Raw genomic sequence first — 25,957 nt, 5'->3', positions numbered from 1 at the left:
CAGAACTACGGAAATCATCTTTTTTATTCCACACATTCTTCTTCATTGTCAAAACCTGGAGGTTATACTGCCCATAATGCAACTTGACCATCAATATTTCAGAGATACAGGTGTGCTGTTCATGTTAATGTAGCCTTGAGCCACAAGTCTCTCAGATAACAGGCTATCAGAAGGCTATACAGTCTGCTAACCTCACTCCACAGGCTCAGATATGTTAAATTTTCAAACTTAGTCTTGTACTTTTTAGCCCCTTTAGATGCTGCATCCAGTGAAATCATTGAAGACTGTTTATCAGACTTCATGCTGCTCCACTGGAACCACAAAAGGCTTTCTACACCTTTTTTTCACATATGCAGTAGTGCTCCTCAAGACCTGTAAATGGAATTTGATGTGTACAATTGGTTGAGTTCCTCTTTACGAAATATTTGCAAAACCAATTTTTAAATTATTATAATCTAGACAGTATAGACAGACATATATAATTATTATTCATATTTATACAGTATGTGTGTCTGATGCTGTCTGTCCCAGTTCAGCTAGTTATAGATTACTGCTTCACCAACTAAATAGATGTGTTAAATCTTTTAAATCTAGTACAGAGTTTTCCGCAAAACCATTTCTGGAATAGCTGAACTGGATGTCATGTATATGCGGTAGCACTCAATGCTGTGGTGCTTTAGTGAGTGGATGTTTAAGGCATTACAAGAGTTGAAGAGCTCTTTGACATCTGAGTTTGGTATTTTGGCACATGATCTACCTTTTAATGCCTTGATGTCTATGTCACTCAGAATACAAGACCTGTGGAAGTATGGGGTGTAATCCTATTTGCTGTTATCATACCAAATAGGATTACTGGATGATGTGTTACTCATCTGCACCCTTACTTGCAGTGGCAGTCTGCAGACCATTGCTTGTTTGGACTCTTTTGGTACAAGAACAACATATATCTGCTGGCAAGCTCATTATACCCGTAGGACTGTGATGAGCCATGGCAATATAAACATAATAGAATAGCCAGAGGTGGTAATTGATTGAGGCAAACCACAAATTGTGAGGAAACAATTCGAAAAAAACTCCCACATGCTGTAGCATTTGAGCTTAAGATTTCATGTTCTTGTGACTTTTACAGAGCAATCTGTCCCTGAGATTAATACACTGTACCAAGGGATACTGTGCTAACTGGAAGTCATTCCAAAAAGTGTGATTAAGCAGATTGGCTGGTCAGACATCTGTTACACCTCGCTGGAGGAATATAATACTGACACATAATCAGATGCTCTGTTTAATCTGAGCAGACATTTATCACCTGTGTTTGATTTGGTTGTCATCTGAGATGGTTGTACTGAAAAAAGGATGCAGTGAAAATGGCACCACTGCAGGCACGCATAGGGATATGTTAAGGTAAGGTGAATTGCCAGAGGCTTGAACAAATCCAGTGGGTGGCTGGATTTCTGAATTATCTCTAACTTTCGGCAGCTGTTACTATCAGGTTTGAGAATATGCATCCCTATTATGTAAAGAAAAGACAGACATACTGTAGTATTGCTTCACTTGACACAAAGGGAATTTGAAAGATGAAATACAAACAAAGGAAGTTTAAGGCACACTGAATTTCTCCTCATAGGTTTCACTATGTTTGAGAACTGTTAAAATTAGTGCAGCGTCTTCACGATTTTGGCATTACATATTTATTATTTCATAGTTACCTGTTTCAAGGCTGAAATAAGATTGTATCACTGAGGTATGCATACATTTTTTATTTCTACCTTCTCTTATAATCAGCTTTTCCTATATTTTTATCTTCATATGTATAATTGGTGTTTTAGAGTAACCTATTTCTATATTTGCACATTTAAGATAAAAATAAAATACATTAAAGTTCAGGAAGTGTTCCACCCACATCTAACTGGCAGGAGACCGCAGGGCAGACCTAGAACAGACTGGAAGGACTACATATCTCTTCTGGAATGGTAATACCTTGGGATCCCCCAGGAGGAACTGGAGGGAGTAACTGGGGCCTGAGTGTCCTTACATTGTCTGATGTCACTGTGACCCGCTCCCGATAAGCAGCTTAAAATTGATGGATAGTTGGATAAAACACATAAGGGTACTGTGGCATGTGCCCAAATTATTATTGTGGATTATTGTTCATTAGCACATCATCAGCTTGAATGAGACGATTTATGAAAATAAATAAAATAAAATAAATTGTTGTACAGTGAACGACAAGGCGATGTAGTTGTAGTTGATGTAAATGAAAATGCACAATTGTTTTACACTGCACTCCATAAATAGCTAGATGTCGGATGCCGGTTTCCGACCATTTAGTGTACAAATTACTGTGTCTGTTTTTAAAACGTGATTATGCATTTGGACATATACTAAGGATAAAATTAAGAAAAGTAATTGTTCCATTTACAGTTTCTCATTTGCAAAGTAAACAACGACATTTACCTGCAAGCAAGTCAGATCATTGATGTTTCATTTAAACCCAATAACAAGTGTTTGTTTTCCTTGAATAATTAGTTTTGAAGGTCACTCCACTACCTGAGGGTCCAAACCATAATTTGCTACCATCAGAATTGAAAAGGAATCTCCATTTATCTCTGTTCACCAAAGTGCAGTGCTAAACATTTTAACCATATTAATTAATCTGTACTGGAGAACAAAAGACATTTGCTCACGGCCTTTCTGTTGTAACCCGTGGCAACCTAATCGGCTCCAACATTTACTGTATACGCAGATGCTCTGCTGACCTCCTAATGTTTTTTGTTGTAATGATAAGTGCTTATGCTTAAGGGTTACTGTAAATCTATTAAATCATGTAGCCCCCAATTAACAGGGCAGCAGGGCTTCTAGTTAGTAACAAATGTGTTTTAGCAAATGTTCTCAAGTTGATTTAATAAATCAATAATAATAGCTAAATCATGTAAAACTGTTAATGACGTTAAAGCATCACATGGCCCTTATGTTATTGTCTCCACAGTCATCAGTCAGATGCGTTCTGAAATTCTCAGGCAGCAAGAGGACGTGAAAATATGAGAGTAATTCAGAATAGTACTGTGATTAGAGATTAGGTATGCTGGAAGGGACACTGATATGAAGTGTCCGGTCTATTATTGGGCCCCAGCGTGAAAGGTCATAGAGCTAGCATGTGACACAGAGGTGATGAAATCCGAATGGACTTGTGGCCATCCAAGGGGGAAAGCAGTTCTCTCCTTCTGCTGAGCACCCTTCCCCAAATGCCTTTCTTGTCTAGAGAAAGCAAGCTAATAGGCAGCTGAGTTGAAGCAGGCCAGAGCCATTAGAGCTCAGCGGTGAAGCCCGAGGAATGGCTTTAGCTCAAAGCCCTAATTGAGACAGAGAGAGTTTGGGTCAGTGATCAAGCTGGGGCACACAGCATTGCTGTGGAAGGAGACTTTCTCCTCCTTTGTGCAGAGGTGAAGGCAAACAGGAACACTTTTTGTCCAATGAATTGAACCATTAAAAGTGGTACAGTGCAGATAAAATGGCTACATTAGAATGTGCTTTCCCTGCGAAAACTTTGAATAATATATGGGTATCAAAAGAAATCAAATGCTTTAGATATAAATTACCCTGCTATTTAGTATGAAGTGAAATAGTGAAATACTTGGGCCGAAATGCATCAAGAATCCCAGTCCCTACTACAGTTGAGATCAGATAACATTTATCTCTTGGAGATGATTCCTCTCCCTCTCTTCCTTTCCATATTGGATATTTGAGATGGCAGCACTGAGGAAATATCCGTAAACCAGCACCCGGCATCTCATTTATTAGAGGCTTTATTATGGCAGGCAGCAACAGCGAAGAGGGCTTTCCCATCTGTATTCAGTGCGCAGATAAAAGTCTTCATTCTAAGTAATGTACCGTTCACTCACTCCTATTCTGGAACACTGGCAATCTGAAAGATTTCAAATTGTTCTATGCTGATGTGCTCTCTGGGCGAAATGAAACAATCTGGCCACTCATGTTCCTGTATGTGATGAACTGACTGATTTGTAGGCTAGGGAGATGCTGCATCTCTCCAAGGAGTCGCACCTCAGTGCTCCTATTTCATAGACTGTATAATGAGATTAGGTGATAACACTAATCTTTTAAGCTAATAAGCAGTTTTCCAAATGGGAAAAGGTGTGCTCTCTCTCCTTGGCCATGACAGCTTTTCCTTGTAAATAGTTGAGTTTTTTTTTGTTTGTTTTTTTCGATTGCATAATTTCGTTCTTTGAAAGTTGCCTACAACTTTAGCATTTAACTGCAGCATTTATATTAATGTATTTCACAACTTATTTGAAGAGCTAGAAAAGTCCACTCTTGGTTAACTTGTTTGTGCACCCACTTTATATTCAGAAATAGTAAATTGCAGTAGACATTGCATACTTTTTAGAAGTTGTGTTGATTGTATTTCAGTGATTAAAGCTGATAGGTTTGAGTTTTATTACCCCAGGCTGCCAGCACTGATGGATTTGCTTCTGTGTTTACTGCCAGTGTTGATGCATTTCCACAATTTGTGATACCAAGAGGGAAATATCGGACTCTACCAAAAACTCCCAATTCCTACTTGTAATTACCACTTGAACAATTTATCCTAGACAACAACTCATATTCACAGTAAATCCAAAATGACAGACCAACTCATTAGTCACACGCATGTGCGTACATGCATTCATGCATACCTGACCTGCATTTGTAATTGTATGATTGCTTCCTTATGATTCAACACATTTCAACAAGACTCAGTCATTTTTCCTGCCACAGCACTGTTTATGATTCTTCTGTAGTTTCTGTTTATACACAGTTTTAGATGACATGCCCCTCTTTGCCTTCTTTGGCTCACATCAATGTATTTCTTTGTAGGTATGACAGTTATGGGCGTCTGACTAACATCACTTACCCCACGGGCCGAGTGAGCAGCTACCGTACAGATGCCGACAGCTCGGTCCGTATCCAGACAGAGGGCTCCAGCAAAGAGGATATCACCGTCACCACCAACCTGTCAGCCTCTGGCACCTTCTACACACTCATGCAGGGTGAGTGTCTTATAGCTCACATGTGGAGCAGGTGATTTTTAAGGTATTTTGTGCCTATGGATCTGCCAAAACCCAAACTTTAATTTCTCCACAAAAACGTTCTGTTTGTGGTGTTAAGTTAGTTATGATCAGATGCTCTACATATCCTGAAGTGGTCCTTATTGCAAACATTTTAATTGTTAATCAACACATTTTCAGACAGAGATATGACTTTGTTTCATGAATTGCCACACAGTATGTACACAGTGTTGCTGCCAGTGTAGTTTTACTGCCAAAGTAGTATTCAATTACCTGTGTATTGTACATGTAATATACCAAATATGAAATTAGAATCCCCACTCATGTCATTGTGAGGGGTTTTATATGCTCCCAGCTCCGTGGATCTCCCAAGACTAATCGGTGTCAGGTAAGAGAGTAGATAATACTAATGCAGGGCCACCACTAAATGGGCTAACACACAGTTTTAAGTAGGACTACTGAAAATGAAAACTGCTGACTGTGATGTATGTGGATTATTCAGAACAACCAGGACGTTTGTTTATAGAAAGAAGTATAGCTGCTGAATTTTTCAAATGTCATTTTTTAGCACTTTGTATTGTACAGACACATCCATTTTACAGAGATGGAGGCTGGGGTTACAGCTATAACTATATGATAGCTTATGTATATGTGGCTATCACTTGAGGTAAATCATTTTTTTTTTTTTTTTGGAGGGCTGACCCTTAAATTAAGCACTTACTCTCCATAGCTTACTCACAGTAACATGTGTTGCTCTTTTCTTTTTTTTCTTTTTTTTTGTTAAATGTGTAGTGCACCCTGCATTTACCAGAATGGAAATATTGATTTTCTGTCTCAACACAATTCATAAATCACAAAGGTGGTGGCCCATACAATATCCTCCAGATTTACAAAATTTAGCAAGAGAGATGCAGACAGAGGTCAGACTGATGATGTGGCTCAGTCTATCAGATTTGTCTTATACACTTAGGCATTCTGATATCCAGTTTTGTGCTTTACCACTTTTATCGATTACTTGTTGATAACGTTGAACTTTCTGGACCTACTTCAATTTTTCAAAAGGCTGCCCCACCGACACCCTCCCACCCTCTGACATCTGATTTAGATTTTAAAGTGTCATCCACCTTTTGTTCCTACTGACTCATTGCAAAAATGTGTCTGAAACATACGATCACTAGCTCTGGTTTGTGGTTTATTTTCTGTTGCTCAGTGGACTGGTCACCTCCATGTTTTGACCTTGCCTCAGACATCTGCTCATGAGAGGAACGGCGCCAGGAACTCTGCTGTTAATTAATTCACTATTGTCAGCTTTGTAAGCTTGCAACTGGGTGATCACATTACACATGAATGCACCACCTTCAAGATTCCTTTCTGGTCATCTGGTTGTGTGTTTGTCCTCTTCTGGGTGAACTTCACACACCTCAGGGTTGTTAATTATGTTGTTACTGTTATGTGAAACTGATTGGCTTCAAGATTCAAAACACTGAAGACAGATTTGAGGAAGCTTAAATGAAGCGAAGCCTGTGGGCCAGTCCAGGCAGTCCAACTCAAGTCACCACATCACGCACATGGCATATTCCTCCCACCACAACATACAACACCAGTCAAAAGTTTGAACACATTTTCTCATTTAAGTAATTGGGAAAGTGTGTTCAAAGTTTTGACTGGTGCTATTTATCAAAGGCATATTTTTAATCCTACTGCTGGACTTTATCTGTCAGTGCTCTGCTCATACTTTTGCTGGATATGGCTGCTGCTGTTCATAAAGCATTTCTAAAGCTCCACCTCCACGTAAGCATCCACCTGTAGACTCTGAGTCTACCTTTCCTTAAGGCTGAAGTTAACATTATTGCTTCCCACTTTCTTCTTGTCTGTACTTAATTCTTAATTACTTTCCTTGTGGGGAGTGATGAGGTAGGAGCCTAGACACCAAACATTAATGCTGCACACATTCATATATCCATTCACATAATGATCTACCACATGTGAATGAGCTGACTATATTTTTTCTTATTCTTTGAAATCTCAGTTAGTAGTAGCAACTCCAATCACCTATTGATTCATCAGTACATAATGAAAAATATAACAAACATATATCAAATATACAAAGCTATCAAACATACACATGTTAAATTTAAATATATATGAGTTGATATGTAAATAGGTAGATAAGCAAGTGTGAGTTATTATAACCATATTGTGTTAATTGTATATTAGCTATTGTATGCATACCATAGTTACTAATTTATTCAGTTTCACTGAGAGGAAGCCCGTCTGCCCATTTGACTGGGTAAAGCAGCACTTTTTTCTTGCATTAAATAACTAACTTAGTTTTGTATTCTTAAACGAAAAATAAACAAATTGGAATTGATAACACATATTGTAATTGAGCCATAGTGTGGTGATCAGGTATACTGTTCCATGGTTTTTCTAGTACCCAGGCTACAGACCCTTTAAATGTCCTTGCAGGGCAGTCCCTCTCCTGCTGAACTGTACATAGTCATTCATATGAACTCCACAGTTCAGCAATTTCCAGCTTCATCTGGCTCTGGAGGCCTCCTTTTGGTAGGGTTTGCCCTAGAGGCCTTTGGTCAACCCCTGAAGTGTGTATGATGGAGAGAGGTAAGGGCCAGCGCAAGGTCAGGCCTGCCTCGTCTGCCCATTTCTCTTGTGTCAGCAGCAAAGCAGAAAGAAAAAAGATACAAAACTCTATATTCACTAGATGTGAATTGTTGTTCTCTGTGCAAAACAAAGAAAGCCTCACAGTCACTTTAACCTGACCATGTCAACATGAGGAAATTACAGGGTATGTGTTAATTTTTTCTCTGTTAAATGAAGTCAACTAATTAATGTAGTGTTTGACAAGCCATTCATTTTCCACTGTCCTTAATGAGAATGATATTCATCCTGGTCCCTGTCAGTGCACTGACAGGAGGCAAGAAGGAGGCATTCTCTGATGAATGTACATGAGATGCTCAGTGGTAACATTAGTCACTGGTCTGGATCTGGAACACAGGCTGTCGTCACCTAGAGACAGGCTCAGATTTATCCATTGTGTATGCGTGTGTGTGTGTTTGTGTGTTCGTCCATGTGTGTTTCACTCTGCCTTCTCTATGGCCATAGGCAAGCTAGCAGCTTTGATAGTTTTCATTCCCCCATATCCTCCAGGCTGCTGCAATAGCTGTAAAACTTTACTTTACTGGCACTGTGAAATCTCTCACTATTGATCTTTGTTGTCACAGACCCAACATTATCGCAGGGTTTCAGTTAAATACATGCTGCTAAAGGCTTTCTTTTTGCTGAGCAGCCATTTTAGGTCATTATGTGTGTCTCACTGAGATGAATATTAAATTAAGTTCTCTTACATCAGCTACAAGAAGCTCTGATTACTTCTCTCCTTCAAATCCTAATCATTATCGTTTTCCCCTATGACCCCTCAGATCAAGTTCGGAACAGCTATTTCATTGGTCTGGATGGCTCGCTGCGCCTAGTTCTGGCCAATGGGATGGAGGTGTCCCTGCACACCGAGCCCCACCTGCTGGCTGGCACAGTCAACCCCACAGTCAGCAAGAGAAATGTCACCCTGGCCATAGACAACGGCCTTAACCTGGTGGAGTGGAGACAACGGAAGGAGCAGGCTCGTGGACAGGTCACTGTATATGGACGCAGACTAAGGGTAAGCATCATGTCTTGCTAAAAGTGATTTCTGACACACTTAGAAAGGACCACAAGGTGACTTTTTAAGAATGGATGGGAGTGTAGAAAATCCTCCATCCTCCTAAAAATGGCATTGAATTTCAGCTGCCTCCTTTTAATGACTGCACTCAGTCTGCAATTTAGCCTTGACTGAAAGACTTCTGCATTCCCCGATGTGGGTGTGAGGTGTAGGCTAACTGAAATACTGAAGGCCAAATCTTGATCAATATTGGCACATTTGAAAAGAAAAGAAAACTCCTCATTCATTTCAATGAGACTATTCCTATGGATTTGAATTTCAGAGAGCTAATCCAAATCAATCTGTGTGTAAGCCAAGTTTGCGAAGATGACACAGTTACAGGCAGAATGTCAACAGGTCCCTTTTCAGAAATGGATAAACACCCACTGCTATACCAAAAAGCATCTAGAATGACCCAGTGAAAATCATTATTAACACAGGGAGCACCAAGAAAGATTTGATCCTTATTGATTGGCTGGTTTTGTTTTTCTTGGCTTTGTAAGGCAAACAACAAGTTTGGTTAAGTTGTCTTTAACATTCTCTGGGAGGCGACACGGCTAATGGGGAGGTGCCACTTTGTCTGTCATTGGCTGTTCATTTAATGGCCCTGTCGTACCTTTGGAAGTGAAAGCTTCTAATGTATGTTACAGACAATGGCCCCAGGGGTGAGATAGGAAATGGGAGCAGCCTAATGGCAAGAGCAGGGGGGATGAACAGAGCTGGGATCATTGAGCGACCTTGAGTGGCATGTCAAGTGATATTACGTGGGTGGCTGGGTGAGTGTGGCAACGCGCGCGGGGGAGAATCTTGAATAAGGAACAGAGGAATGCGTGAGGAAGGGACAAACGAGGCAACTATGTTGCTCTGACTTCAAAGATGAGAGAGGAAAACAAAAGTGTTGGGGTTGTGACTGTTTGTTTCTCTGACTGTAGTGGTTACACTGTGGATGTGTTTGCTGTGTTGTGTTTTTTTTGTCCTACAGCTAAACACGTCACTGTTGGTCATCAGTTTACCCCCTCTGCAGAGACAAATGCCACTCTAGCTCGCCCCTCCCTGCCACCCACTACGTTCACCATTTATGTTGCATAACTCTGTTTCTCTCTATGGAAACAATCCCTCCTCTTTGATTGAGTAGTTTAAATGCATTGTAATGGGAGAACCCTTGTGGCTGCCACTCTGGCAAAGATGTTCAACCACTTCAATTTGGAATCAAACAAAGAGACAAGTTAATATATTAGCATTTTACTATCTAGTATCTATCATCTATAATGTAGGGCTGTTTGTTTAACAAAATACAAACTGGAAACAAAAAAAACATAAAATGTGTTTGTGAAAACAGGAAACCAGTAATTATTGAATTAATCATGAGAACAGACAAAATCACTAGAAAATGACAAATTGAGATTGTCGTCTGACAAAAAATATCAAATGTTGCTGTAATGTTTTATGTTGAGGACAGTTTTGAATGTAACACTGCTGGTCTAATGTAATGTAACTGTCTCTTTCATATCTACACATCTTTCACTGAGATTTCCTCTTATAGGTGATGTTCAATTTAAAATAATTCCTCTTGAGTGGTTTTTCATTCTCTTGGGATTGTGGGATCTCTGCTTTGGCAAACCACATCCTGACATGAGGAACTTTCTCTCTCTCTCTCTTTCTCTCTCTCAAACCGTATTTCCTCAGCACAGTGGACACATAGCATGCTGTCTATGAAAGAGTCTAAACTGTGTGCAATGTTTCATGAAATGAAACTTTGCGCTTATCTTTAAAAATCTATGTAGTTTTACAAATGACTGTCGAAAAAGCTGCCGTAATTTCATGTTTGTCAGTGCAGTTTGACACTTGTTATGACAGTAGGTATAAGTAAAACAGAGGAACTAATGTGAAGCCACCTGTCATTCTTATGCCAGAGAGATCCATTTGAGGATGGCCTCCCTCAGTCTTGGGTCTCAAATTGCTTGTGCTGTTCTGAACCTTAATGGAACTGTGCTCTTCATGAATCTGTTGCTTTTGGTATAAAGTAATCCTCTCAATTAGGTATCAGTGACATTAATTGCCTTTGGTGTAATTGTCCCTTCACAGATGAGAGACCTAAGCATGCTTTTCTCAACGTGAGATAGAAAAAATGAGGCTTCTTAGCAAGCCCCCTGCAGTCTGCTCTCTGGCATGCGTCTGAAAAGAAGTATTTTCTCTCCAGGTTGCTTTAAGATGTTTTTAAGGTTTTCCAAGCATTTTAGCAAGTCAATAACACACCTGATGAGATGTATTTAATCAGAAAAAAGTGATAAAATATACAGAATCTGGGGGGGGGGGTAGTTTTAATTAAAGCCAGAGACCTATTTGAGACATTTTCTCAGATATTTCAGATGGTGTTTGAAGTAGCGGTTTGTATGGAGATTTGCTTTGACCTGCAACCTAAGTCCCTTTTTTCATCTTGATTTCTTTTTTCCCTGTTGCTTCTGCCTACAGGCAGACTCTTGTGACTGAGAAATGTGATGGTAGGGCTGTTGGTTGATCTTTTTTGTTGCAGCACAGGAGCTGCCTCTTAGACAAAGCCTTGCAGTGGCTTCCACTCTGTGTTGACCTGGACGTGGCTTTAAGGATTACACTCTTCAGGGCAGTGTCTTTCTGCTCTGATCACACTGAAGCCAAGGGTCACTGTGCTGCCTCATGCATTCAAAGGAGGGGAATAGTGTCATTTAAACAATGTTCTGAGTCACAAAGGAGAATAATTGATTTTTTTCTCATCTTTTCCAATTTAACGAAATGGCTAAATAAAATGAGAGTCATCTGTGCTTGGTAATTCTTTTCAGAATGCGGGGAAAATGAATTTAATGATCAATGTGACTCTAATGTTTCTTGCATGAATAGGCATACTCCCACTAAGACTCTGAAATTTTACACAAACAAAGAAGTATGGTAATTCTTATAATTTCATCACTCGAATGGCTCCTGCAGTCCAGAGATACAGCTCATCTGTTGTAATTAAAAACCGTGAAAAGAAGAATATAAAATAATCACTTTGTGATTTAAGCTCCCCTCATAAGGTTTCACCTCAGAAGAACAGTGCACCAATTCACCTCAATCACTGCAACTTCCAAACATGTTTATGTCCTGTTGCTGGAGCTGCTGTAGTCTAAATAAATATGTCTAACTCCTTGCTTTTTCTCCTGTAGGTTCATAACAGGAACTTGCTGTCATTGGACTTTGATCGAATTACCAGAACAGAAAAGGTTTACGATGACCACAGAAAGTTCACGTTACGGATCCACTATGACCATGCTGGACGGCCTACCCTGTGGGCACCAAGTAGTCGTCTGAATGGAGTCAATGTAACCTACTCCCCTGGAGGGAATGTGGCAGGTATCCAAAGAGGTACCATGTCCGTACGAATGGAGTATGACCAGAATGGCAGAATCATCTCCCAGATATTTGCTGATGGTAAATCTTGGAGCTACACCTACCTTGAAAAGGTATGAATTCTGGCTGACGATGAAACAGTTTTAAGATTTTTTTAAAAGTTGCTGAAACACACAAGGCATGGACACATCATAGCACATCACTTAGGCAGGGTGTAGCAGGGTTTTCTCCCAGCTTCACCAACTCTGTCTCTGTCAATGCATGCATATTGAGTTTTGCCAAGTAATAATACAGTTGGTTATGCAGGGTTTGGAAGTGTAGATTACATTAACTTGTACTGAATTAATAAACTAGATGGTTTTAACTACAGGACCATGGATACAGATTTATTTGAATGAGCAATTTAAGAAAAAACACAAGGTTGCACTGCTGCTGCCCATTGCCTCTGTTAAAATGAGGTATTTCTTTTTAATCATTTTTAAACAGATTGCCATTTTTTACACAGTTATGTAGTTTTTTACCTGTTATGAACCACATAACTGTGTGTAGAGAAAAAAATGGACCAGCCACGCAAAAGTAGTGATGACCTTCCGTGGTCAGGGTATTCAGTTGATTATAATGGAGCCATGCTGCGATAAATGTGTCATGCTATGCCCATGCCCTGTGTATTTTTGCCGTGAGATTGTAGGGACATGCTGTACAGATAAATTGTGGAGGTGTGTTTGTGTAAGAACCTCAAAGTGAGATTTTGTGAGACTGGAGTTAAAAGTTAACTTGTACTCCAGCTGTGTTTGTGCTGCGTTATCAGGCTCTAGCAAATATATCAGCAGAAATGTAATTAAAACCTGTCTGGTGCACTGCAGACATTATACTTTGTTACCATAGTCTGACAGCAATGTTCATCCTGAAATAGCTCTGATGAGAAGATCAGTAAAATGTCACTTTCTACTCACTAATTGAAGGCAAGATATTTGGGGAGAAGGTGAAGAGCTGTGATTTTCCAGTTTTAGACATGTAATATGATAATGGAAACCAGTCACCTTTATAATATTCTATAGTGAGTTTTTCAGCAAGGTCTAAGTGCTGAGATGCTGGCAGCCTGTTGTGACAGCCTAAAAACTTATTTAAAGACATAATGTGATCGTGGTTGTATATCTTGAAAGTGACACTTAAATGTAAAAAATCTCAGTGTTGAAATTACTGAAAGAATACTCCTCTTCTTTTTACAGTCCATGGTACTGCTGCTGTATAGCCAGAGGCAGTATATCTTTGAATTTGACAAAAACGACCGACTGTCGTCTGTGACCATGCCGAATGTGGCACGGCAGACCCTGGAGACCTCCCGCTCCATTGGCTACTACAGAAACACCTACCGGCCTCCTGAAGGTAACGCTTCAGTGCTCCAGGATTATAGTGAGGAAGGCCAGTTGCTGCAGACCACCTATCTGGGCACAGGCCGCAGGGTCATCTACAAATATGGCAAGCTTGCCAAGCTGCTGGAGATTCTGTATGACACCACACGCATCGGTTTCTCCTATGACGAAGTGGCAGGCATGCTGAAGACAGTCAACCTGCAAAGTGAGGGCTTCACCTGCACCATCCGCTACCGTCAGATTGGCCCGCTGATTGACAGGCAGATTTTCAGATTCAGTGAAGAGGGCATGGTCAATGCCAGATTTGACTATGTCTACGACAATAGTTTCCGTGTCACTAGCATGCAGGCCGTCATCAATGAAACACCGCTGCCAATTGACTTGTATCGTTATGACGATGTGTCTGGTAAAACAGAGCAATTTGGCAAATTTGGAGTAATCTATTATGACATAAATCAAATTATCACCACAGCAGTGATGACCCACACCAAACACTTTGATGCTTATGGCCGGGTGAAGGAGGTCCAATATGAAATATTTCGCTCACTCATGTACTGGATGATGGTGCAGTATGACAATATGGGACGCGTGGTGGCCAAGGAGCTGAAAGTCGGCCCTTATGCCAATACCACACGCTACACATATGAGTATGATGCTGATGGTCAACTCCAGGTGGTCTCCATCAATGACAAGCCTCTATGGAGGTACAGCTATGACCTGAATGGCAACTTGCACCTCCTCAGCCCTGGCAACAGTGCACGCCTAACGCCATTACGCTACGACATCAGAGACCACATTACACGCTTGGGAGATGTTCAGTACAGGATGGATGAGGATGGTTTCCTCAAGCAGCGAGGGAATGACTACTTCGAGTACAACTCAGCAGGTCTGCTGGTTAAGGTTTACAACAAAGTGAGCGGTTGGAGCATTAGATATCGTTATGATGGCCTAGGCAGGAGGGTGTCCAGCAAGAGCACCATGGGCCACCATTTGCAGTTTTTCTATGCTGACTTGTCCAGCCCCACTCGGGTCACCCATATGTACAACCACTCTAGCTCCGAGATCGCCTCTCTGTACTATGACCTGCAGGGACACCTGTTCGCCATGGAGCTAAGCAGTGGGGATGAGTTCTATGTGGCTTGTGATAACATAGGCACCCCTCTGGCTGTGTTCAGTGGCTCAGGCCTCATGATCAAGCAGGTGCTCCACACAGCGTTCGGGGAGGTTTACCTTGACACCAACCCCAGCTTCCAGCTCATAATTGGCTACCAGGGAGGCCTATATGAGCCTCTCAGCAGACTGGTCCACATGGGCCGAAGGGACTATGATGTTCTTGCTGGCCGCTGGACAACACCTAACCATGACATCTGGAAACGGCTTAACAGCAACCATATTGTGCCATTCAACTTGTACATGTTCAAGAATAACAACCCTCTCAGCAACAATGAAGAGATAAAGTGCTACATGACTGGTATGTTTACCTTAATAGACCTATGTTTTGAATGTTTGCTTTACTGAATACTATTCTAATACTTGTCTACCTAACTCCATCTCAGCTGTAGTAAGTTTGGTTTTAGAGTAGTTACATTGAAGTCCAATGGCGATCCAGTCACAGCAAGGAAAAAAAGTGTCAAAACATCTATATATACTTCTTAAACCATAGTTATGTAACTGAATATAGATAGCACTGTTGACAGATGTTAAGTGAGTCCCACTGGAGCAATCAATAATGTACATACATTTTTTATGGTTTGGGTTAGATGCTTAGATGGGAAGGAAAGGGCCCTTTACCATAACCCTCCTGACACTGCTTGCAGTGCAGCAAACAATACTCATTTTATTTTTTTTCTGTCAAAATTTGTTTTGTTTTTATCCTCAACAACAAGCCACAAATGGAAGAACAGACCATGCCAAAAAATTGCACTGAAAAGCTGCGTGCTATGTAGGTTTTTAAGAGCTTCCTCACTGGGACACTGAGGTTGTTTTTCTGCCCTGGCGTGCGTGTGTGTGTGCCCAGTGGCTATCGTTTTGAAAGTGCTCAAAGGGAACAATGCTGTACGGCAAAGCCCCCTCTGTTGTTGAACACTCAGGTCCCTTTCCAGACATATCACATCAGTCTCTGTTGCTTTGTGGTAGGGAGGAGGTAAATGGCAGTGAAAGCACTACAGTAGAGAAGGAGAGCACAATGGATCCATTGAAACCTTAGCCAGGGCTGGTTGTATCAACCTCTATGGCTGGAAGAAAAACAACATTGTTAAGAACACTCAGTGGATATTCTGTGGATGAACCAATTGGCTTCAACCAGATCCCATTAAGAAATGGGAGATTTGTTTAATTCACCATGTTCATTCTGCATTATATTTAATAATTCTTATGGTGACTATGAACTACTACAACTATAATGCCTCTGTACCCTTTATCCTTTATTAATTCATATGTAGACAATACTGAGAGACAAAATAGTCACCTTTTGTACAGGTAAAGGCTAGTCTTTTATTTCTACTGTTCAACAAAGCCATTTAGCTGCCTGCCAAACAGAAAAGCGTTCTGCTTCACCGTCCACCATTAGGGGCTGACTGGCATTTGAATGCTAAGCAGACTGTTAGATATATTGTAGTTAGTCTGCCTCAGTTGTGATTGATGGTGCTGACATTTCCATTTCTTTCACTAAATTACCAAGGTTATTCATTGTCCTCAAACAACTTCTTATTTAAAAAAGCTTTGTCAGGTGCCACAGTGTAGCAATGCCAATCTTTGACAAATTTGCCCCCCAAGTGTCACAGCAATGATTCGGCTGTTCTTAACAAACACATTGAATGGGGGCAAGAAACAAATGGCTTAGATTTACGTGCTTTACTTCCAGTCATGTCTGTAGTCTTTTCTGTGATATTCTGAATTAATACCAACTTATCGCAGAGGATGGCAGTAGCACCTATAACCACAGTGCTGTTGGCTGCTATTAGATGAACCACATTATCATGATTACATGGATTTGAATCCTTGACATGTCACATTCCTCTTGTTCAGTATCTAAATAAAAGAATTATAGCAGATGAACCCACTGAGTCTTTAAAATATCATGAACTCTTGGCTACTTTAAAATGATAAGAAATTACAGTATACAGTAATTATCAGCACAGCAGACACTCTGCGAATGTCACTTGCTGTTTCTGGGACCCAGCTGTGTGTCATTAATGTGGCACCTGCAAGAGTGGACATGAATCAATGCCAGCATCTTGAGTGTTTATTATAGCTTGTCCACTTTCACAAACAAATCAAGTGCTCAGACCAAGTGAGGAGCATCTCAAGGAGACAGCCACTTGACTGCAGAATGTCAAACTGTTAAAATACAAAAATCAATTCTTATTGTTCCGTGTGATTTCTCTGCAGTGTGACATGATTGCATCAGTTTAGATAACAGTGTCACTATTTGACTGTGTGGATCCTTTCCTCTGTAGATGTGAACAGCTGGTTGGTGACCTTTGGCTTTCAACTATACAATGTCATCCCTGGCTATCGCAAACCAAATACAGACACCATGGAGCCATCCTACGAGTTGATCCGCACCCAGATCAAGACGCAAGAGTGGGATAGCACCAAGGTAAACCAGTCACTTTTTCCACCTTATACCTTACCACAGATCACGCTCTTCCACTTCAGCTCTCCTCCTTTCTGACATCATTAGCAAATAGACATGCTCCGTGTAGCCAGACTCCCAGAGGAGCTGCCAGCTATCAGGCCAAAACACGGCCCAGTGAGCCAGATCCCGGCCCCTAGTCCTCATCTTGGGGAATGGGGTCAGGCTAAACAGCTCTTGTAATTGTCCTGCCATTAGGGAAATTCACTCTCCATTCCCTCCACCACTGGCCATTGATTTCATCTCAGTCTTACACCCTTAGCCAAGGTCTGAGAAGTAGTAGACATGCTCTGATTCCCGCATTCATCAGCCCTTTTAAGTTGCCTCAACTTACTTGAATTATTGAAGAGGCCACTGTTGTCGTCTTGGATTTTGTTACAGCTAGACTAGTGAATGCTACCCATTAGGTGGCCAGATTCATGTCAAGTGACACTCTGGCTGCTACTTAAACTCAGGGGGCATTTGTTGTTATAAAAAATATGTTCTCAAAGCCTAAAAGCTACTGGGATGTTACAAGACAAGGTCATCCAAAACTGTGGCCTCTGATTTAACCAACCATCCATAACAAGCAGGCAGATCAAATGGGTAACAGTAAGCAGAGAAAGCATTGATCTGAAAATATGCGGTAATACTTGAGAATTTAATCTTTTTTTTTTTTTTTTTTTTTCAAAGGATTATTTTTTAAATCATGCTGACTGTTGCTGCCACAAAAGTAGCTTTCCAATAAATAGCTATACACGTAATCACGTGTTTTCTGGTGTGCTTTACATTATATGCATTTAAAATCATAAAAGGAAAAAAGGAATCAGTATTGCTCTTGACATTCCTGCAGACCATGAGCATTTACAAAAGAAATCAGACACTTATGCATCAATGTGGTTATTTTACAGATCATATATGAAGGCAAAAATCATAACAGTACAAATCCCAGTTATGTCTTCATCTAGCATAGACCACATTGGGAGGGTTACGGCCAACGCCCCCTGTGACTAACACAAGCATGCTGCTTGATGCTGACACTGTATAGAGAAGCTCTGAACTCACCCAAGGCCCTAATCTAGAAAAGGAGATGCAATACAGGAAATATCTAATTGGATCCAAAAGACGTCCCAGCTATTTCTTTGTCAAATAGTTCAGAGCAGATAACATTGAATAGTATTGTAGATTAGAAAAAATAAATGCAATACTCTCTTTCCCAGACACACTGATGCAATTCTGCTGTCGGTTCTTGTCACCTCAGACTTCATAATTTAATCAACACATTCAAAAGCCAGGAAACCATTTTTTCAAACTGACTTAATAGGTTTAATTGCTGAGTAAGTCACACTCTCTATGGTGTTTCAATTGTGGGTCACAATCAGTTTTTTTAAAGACAGTAAACACAAAACAGCAACTGAAAATATCACATGGCTTACATTTCCTTACCAAATGAACTGTGTAAGCACTTTTGATAGCAGGACTTTATGTTAGAATTAAGTGTATCAAAGATGTAGTTATATATATTCATTTTGTTTATGTTCGCTTTTCACTGAAGCACTCAATAGAAGTAGGTCCATTATGAAATTATGTCACTGAAAGATAATTTTCCATCTAGAAACACAGCCTTTCAAGTCTCTTCTTAAGAATACCCATGGTAGACTGTAACATGTCTAAAAATCTGAGGCTTTAAATAACAAAGTTAACCTAGATTTGAAGCTTGTGTGAGCACTTACTTCAGCACACCTCTGGAGTGTGTACTGTAAATGAAATTTAAGGAAAGATTGAGATAATTAGACCCTGTGTATCAGTCATGATATTCTTATCTACGGTTCCTGCTTCAAAAATGGTGTTCTGGGCTTGTTAATGCCATGTTGATCCTCGCTGCAGATGGCCAGACCAGCCTAATTAAATGTAGGGTTCTTTGAAGCATAAATATAGCTTTAAAACTACATGTGCTATATCCTGTACACTTGGCATTTTATACAGAAGAAGAGTATGGCTGCCTTTCTCTCTCTTTTCATTTAAGCCCCTATTTCACCATGCTGCTGAAGCCCCACACAGATTGAAAAATGCTCTGAGGGGCCAGACAGATGAGTTTTGTGCTGCACAAGGCTTGATCTCTCTTCCTGGGTTGTGCTGTAGGCTGATTGCACCCCAAGCTATGTGAATGATGCCTCTCTAGTAGTGTCCTGGGAGGGTTTTTTAGTAAAGTGGAAGACATTTTCCCCTTTCCGCCCTCCGCCTCTGGGACAACTGACCGGGTCACACTGTTGGCACGGTAAACAAACATGGAGTGGCATGGTGTGAAGTGTCCCCCCAGGCCATCATTCCTGAGGGGCTCAACAACACAGCTGCCCCCCTCTCCCTCACATGTGTCCTCCGCATGCAGGATCTGATGAGATGTCATGTCAAAGACCGGCCTGATACGCTGGTTACTGAAGCTTGCACCACTCTCCTCATCCCCACCCAGAACCCCAGCCTATAGCCACTCTCTAACGGTGACACAGGAAGACAGAATTAGAAACTGTCAGGAGGACTTTGGATGTGACTTGTTGACAAAAACTCCTCAGGATGCTCACAGCCTTACCTTGGGCGATGGCAAGAAGGCGCAGTGTTTGAGAGCCTTTTTGTTGCTGCTCAGACCCGTTCAGGCAACTGTCTCACTGTGTGTTGGCCAACTTCCATTTCATATTACTCTCTTCGTTTAAACATATCTTATTTCTTCCTGAGGAGTATCTCTTGTCAAGTACTATTAGGACACAGTATTAATTTTGGCTGAAGGGAATATGGTATCCATACAAAGCTTTGATCCCTTAAGGAATGAGATATATATACACTAGTTACCAACAGACTCATGTTTCATATTTGGCACAGCATGGCTGTCAGAAGACAGTAATTTCACCCTTTTTCAAAATATCATGCCTGTCACAAATGATCAGAGAGATTTGCATTTGCTGACAAACACCTCTGCCCTCTACCTTGACTATGTGTGATACATTCACAGCTTCAAAGCATCATGGATTTGGCATGGATGGTTTGCCATTGATAAGAAATGTTAGGGAATTACATCATTATTTCTATATGTAATGTAGTGAAGATTTTAATCAACTAAGAATGTGATCAGTGGGATGTTTTTAATAACAAATGTAAGCTTTTTGTTACACTCTTGGTAGATTCAATTTATCATGAATTGAATTTGATCGCACCTTTGCCGTTTTAAATCCAAACCAATCCAGACCAAATAATGTATGATAGAACTTGGATAGGAACTAGTTCTTAAGCAAAACAACATTGGATGCTATAGAGGTTTTTGTTTTTTTCTGCAGGTATCACAGAAATCATGTATTTTTTAGTTGTTTTCCTCCATCATATTAATACATGAACAAATTACGAAAGGTTTGGAATCTTTCTCATTCAGTCATGTCATATGCATTAACATGAAAAAGAATGGCTTATACTCTATGGTGTATAAATGTTTGAAGTGTTAATGAAGCAATATGAATCTCAATTTTGAAAAATCAGAAGCATCTGTAAACAGACATTAATGTTTACTCCCTACAGTACAATGAGGAAAGGAATCTTAGATTAGAGGTTTCAAGCCAAGGTGTGAGGAATTCACACGTTTTGGTAAATATGATGTACTGTAGAAGAATGCTTTCAAACAAATGATTGAGTGATATTGTGTAAATCCATTTCTTACTCAGATAAACAAACATAAAATATATTTTACTGGGTGGATAGAGGCTTTGTGGGTGGTGTAACTAACCAGAAATGTCCTTTTTTTGCAGTCCTTACTGGGTGTTCAGTGTGAAGTTCAAAGGCAGCTGAAGTCCTTTGTGAAGCTGGAGCGTTTTGGCCAAATCTACAGAGCCAAAAGTGCCGGATGTCCCCAGACGGAAGACAAGAAGAAATTTGCCTCTGGTGGCTCCATCTTTGGAAAGGGGGTGAAATTTGCTATCCGAGATGGTTGCATCAGCACTGACATCATCAGCTTAGCCAATGAGGACGGGCGTCGCATGGCTGCAGTTCTGAATGATGCATTCTATCTAGAAGACCTCCACTTCACTATCGGTGGAGTGGACACCCACTATTTTGTCAAACTGGGCTCAGTGGAGGGAGACCTGGCACTCATTGGCATGACGGTGGGCCGCCGCACATTGGAAACCGGTGTCAATGTGACAGTGTCTCAGGTCAACACTGTTCTCAACAGCAGGACTAGGCGCATTACTGACATCCAGCTACAGTATGGCGCGCTGTGTCTGAATACGCGTTACGGCAGCAGTGTGGATGAGGAGAAAGCTCGTGTGTTGGAGCTGGCCCGACAAAGAGCTGTCAACCAGGCTTGGGCACGTGAGCGCCAGAGACTGAGGGATGGAGAGGAGGGCTCGCGAACATGGACTGAGGGAGAGAAGCAACAGCTCCTGGGCTCAGGGAAGGTGCAGGGCTATGACGGATACTACGTGGTTTCAGTTGACCAGTACCCTGAGCTGGCAGACAGTGTCAACAACATTCATTTCATGAGACAGAGCGAAATGGGCCGAAGGTGACATGAACACGAGGCTCTGGAATGACAGACTCAGATGTAGGACATGGGACTTCTTGCCAAAGACAGTTGTGTACATGACCACTTTCTTTTTCTTTGACTGTGCTCAACTTGGTTTTTAAGATACGGAAAAAGAAATAAAACATGGTTGCAATCAGTTGCACTGTATTAATAGAAGAGTGTCCTTCTCCTTTTGATGATTCTTTAACAGTCTTTGCCCTCCAAGTGCGGCTGCTAGAGGATGACAATTTGCGATGTCTGTGACTTATTGTTGTGACTCCATTTCCTCGTCCCTGTTGGTGATTCTGTTCAAAGGAACCCAAGAGGAGTATTGGTAATGCATTATGTTCACTGGCTCACCCTGCTGCCAGACTTGCAGATTGTTATTCACAAGCTTGCTCCATTCTGCCTTTTCTGCGCCTCAGCCAAGGAGATTCCTTCTCTTTTAATCACTTCTTTTTTATACTTGAAACCCTCATAGCCCCAGTCATCCATAAATAATGAGAGAGATTTCTGTTGGCAGTAGAGCCCTTCATCACAACCCCAGCTGAACTTGTCAAAGCACCTTCATTTGTGTGATGTCTTGTAATTTTTTAAGAGGAGGCTTGATACTCATCTGTGGTCTTAGCTTGGAAGGCTTCAGCACGTCCCGACCGTGCATGTTGATGGCCTTCCTTATGAACTTCAAAATTAGCAGAACTGCTTAATCAAGCTTGAATTGTATGGTAAAGCCAACAAAGGGATATGAGGTCACTTTTTTATTTTGGTGTGAATTTTAAGTTTTAACTGGACTTTTTTTTCAATGGAAGAAAATGAAAAAACATAGATTAAATTGTTCTCTGCTCCTTTTTATTTGACTGTGGTCAAACAACTCGATTATGAAAATAGAGAAGAGCCAACCCTGTAAGAAAATACTGTGGAATTAATGTCTGTATTACACAACAAAGGGTATTTTACAGGAATGGTTTTGAATTACATTTTAGTTTTGTTTTATAAATAGCTATATGAATTAACAGTATAACAAATGTGAACTTAAAAAATGTGAACTATTGTCCCTTTTATTGTTAATTGTTGTACTTGAACAATACTTAAGGGTGTTTCAACACATGGAATAAACTATGAAAGGTGGTTTAGTTAAATCAGTTATTGTGTTTTTTCATTAGACCAACTACTTTTTGCTCATCTCAAATGCATATGAAAGGCAGTGTTTGTTTATCAATGAGCTTTAGTCAGTATTCCTCACCACTGTCCAATGAAATAAAGCTTGGGTTGAAAATATTTTTAAAAAGAGAGACCACAAGGATGGTTAAAGAAACCAATCTCATCAGTGATGCATACTACACATATTGGCTGCTGAGATAGATAGGCTTCGCGTTGTATTGTGGCTGAGATGAAAGATACAAATTGCCTTTGCCCTAAGGGCTGCCCGCAGGTCAACATCGAAAGTGCTTTCACTCTCCAGAATAGGGCTCCACTTGGTCCCATGGCTGGCTGAAAGACGTTAGACCTGCAGGTGTACTAGTTCCCGTTTACAGACTAAAGGTCGTCTATACACGACAACCTTGGAAATGGACAGATTCTAGCTCGTATATCTCCATGTTCTCCTCAGTGGGGACGGCAAAGGACAATTTACACCCGCTCATTTGAAAATGTCGTGTGAAAACTCAAGTCAAGACTATTTTGGAAATCATGTCATTGGGTTGACTTCTGGTACTTTTTGAACTATGCCAAGCCACTGCACACTCTTGACTCTCTTATTGTTTCTCCATCAAACACATGAACTTGTTTATATGTGTAGGGATTGTGGGAGCATGATTGAGTGTCTCAATCTGTACAAACGTTAAAAACAAACGGTACACAGTTTCTTTTTTTTCCTGCTGTTGGTTGATTCAGTGACGCTTTGTTTCCAAAAAATATGTATGTTCAACATAATATGAATGAAGGATATTTGCATTGTGGAATATTGCACTGAGAACTGTTCGTCATAAGCGTCATAAGACTGTATCTTTTTCTAAAGTTTTGGACTCATTTTGAGTTTTGGTTTGTTCTCAACACTGTGTTTTTAAGGCTTCTCTTTGACCATGTAAATATGAAGACATCAAAGTAAGCTGTAAATAAAATGCAAATGTAGATACCTCTTAGAGCTACATCAGTGACCCTGTGTAGTCTTAAGGTAGAAAAAATAAATAAAGGGAATATTTTGTGTTTATTTTTGTGCTTTCTTATAGATACTAGACTGTATATTCTATGCAATATAAAATGTATTTGCTGTTGCTGCATGTCCAACTGAGACATATTTACTTCTCTAATGACTTCTCTTCAATTTCATATTCACTCTTGGCTGTGTAGGTTTTAATAGCCTATCTATATTACATTGCTTAGAAATTACAGACATGTTTTAATATTCATTTGCATCCCTAGAATATTATACGTACATTCATTTTCACCTTACAACACATTTCATAAGACTTTGGAGCTAATTTGATGCAATATGATAATGTAATCGTCCACCATGTGCTGTTATTTAGTTCAACATGCATTACCACCTGTTTAGACCTTAAAGCTATTAGATTCTCACATGAAGTGAACATGTGGTTGGATTGCCAGCGCATAAAATACAGACGATTAAAAACATCTTTACAATAAATGTATTTAACTGTCATAAAACAAGGAAGCCTCAAGGGATCCTGTGAAAAACGTGACTATTAATTAACCTGTCAAAGTTGAGGACCAATCCTTTGATGTTACAAAAGCCACCAGGAGGCTGTATTTTTAAACTTTATAACTTTGTTGAAACAAGTGGAGCTCGGGCTAATCCTGTTGGCAGGCGAGGTGGGTCAGGAGTTAGCTGTCAGTGTGTGGTGGCGGCAAGGGAGCCTGGAACATTTACATTCACTGCAGGTCGATCTGAGCTTGGTGCCCAGAAGAGAATATGATGGTCCTTTTTTAACCTAAGCAGACAGCAGTCTCTCGTTTGTTCTTCACCAGTTTGCATTAATGACATGCGTCAGTGGAAATGTTCACACTCTAATGTTTGCTGTAGGTAGTTTGACTACATAAGTTTTTCAGATCTATGACTTTCATCTTCCTGAGCCTCAAGCCTCACATGCTTCTGGTAAATAATATTTCTTCTCAGGGAACAGAAATTGCTGCTTGCTGAGAGAGCCTCTGCAGGATGAATTTTGCTGCAGAGAGCCAAAATGTCCATTTGCCTGGAGGACTGCAGTCTTCTGCTCAAATCCTAATAACAATAATTTTACCTCAAACCATTTTGTACAGAGGAAACTGCCATACATGTAGTTCTCTGATGAAACACAACATTTTATTTTTATATGTACCCTAAGTGATCATCAGAATTAGTAAGTACAATAATTTGACCTATTTTTGGGACAACAGAGCATTATCAACCATAGCATAATTCAAAAAAACACATTTGTTAAGTATTCACACCCTTTGCTATGACACTCAAAATTGAGCTCAGGTGCATCCTGTTTCCACTGATCATCCTTGAGATGTTTCTACAACTTGATTGGAATCTACCTGTAGTAAATTCAATTGGTTGGACATGATTTGGAAAGGCACAGACCTGTCTATATAAGGTCCCACTGTTGACAGTGCATGTCAGAGCAGAAACCAAGCCATGAAGTCAAAGGAATTGTCTTTAGACCTCCTAGACAGGATTATATCGAGGCACAGACCTGGGGAAGGGTATAAAAACATTTCTCCAGCATTGAAGGAGGAAGCATAGCGGTCTCCATCATTCGTAAATGGAAGCTGTTTGGAACCACCAGGACTCTTTCTAGAGCTGGCCGCCCAGCCAAACTGAGCAATCAGGGGAGAAGGGCCTTGGTCAGGGAGGTGACCAAGAAACCCATGGTCACTCTGACAGAGCTCCAACGTCCTCTGTTGAGAAGGGAGAACGTTCCAGAAGGACAACCATCTCTGCAGCTCTCCACCAAACCTCTACTCAGTAAAAGGCACATGACAGCCCACTAGGTGTTTACCAGAAGGCATCTAAACGACTCTCAGACCATGAGAAACAAGATTGAACTCTGGAAGAAACCAGGCACCTCATCACCTGGCTAATAGCATCCCTACGGTGAAGCATGGTGGTGGCAGCATCATGCTGTGGGGATGTTTTTCCCCAGTCAGGATTGAGGAAAAGATGAACGGAGCAAAGTACAGAGAGATCCTTGATGAAAACCTGCTCCAGAGCACTCAGGACCTCAGACTGGGCCAAAGGTTTACCTAGCAACAGGACAGCGACCCTAAGCACACAGCCAA

General features: G+C 40.6%; 1 protein-coding gene across 6 annotated transcripts in view; it reads left to right on the top strand.

Moving 5' to 3' along the window:
- Nucleotides 1-22,209, top strand: part of tenm4 (teneurin transmembrane protein 4) — a 117,330-nt gene extending 95,121 nt beyond the window's left edge. For all 6 annotated transcript variants that reach the window (XM_053320621.1, XM_053320620.1, XM_053320616.1 and 3 more), the window contains 6 exons: nucleotides 4,873-5,045; nucleotides 8,504-8,739; nucleotides 11,958-12,254; nucleotides 13,371-14,985; nucleotides 16,973-17,115; nucleotides 20,919-22,209. In XM_053320621.1, coding sequence (XP_053176596.1) covers nucleotides 4,873-5,045; nucleotides 8,504-8,739; nucleotides 11,958-12,254; nucleotides 13,371-14,985; nucleotides 16,973-17,115; nucleotides 20,919-21,677 — 3,223 coding nt within the window. In that variant the 3' untranslated portion in view covers nucleotides 21,678-22,209. The remainder of the gene's footprint in view (nucleotides 1-4,872; nucleotides 5,046-8,503; nucleotides 8,740-11,957; nucleotides 12,255-13,370; nucleotides 14,986-16,972; nucleotides 17,116-20,918) is intronic.
- The last annotated feature ends 3,748 nt before the right edge of the window (nucleotides 22,210-25,957 follow it).

The sequence above is a fragment of the Scomber japonicus genome, chromosome 6 (assembly GCF_027409825.1).
Source record: "Scomber japonicus isolate fScoJap1 chromosome 6, fScoJap1.pri, whole genome shotgun sequence".
Classification (NCBI taxonomy): domain Eukaryota; kingdom Metazoa; phylum Chordata; class Actinopteri; order Scombriformes; family Scombridae; genus Scomber; species Scomber japonicus.
This window is presented reverse-complemented; position numbering and strand designations above follow the sequence as displayed.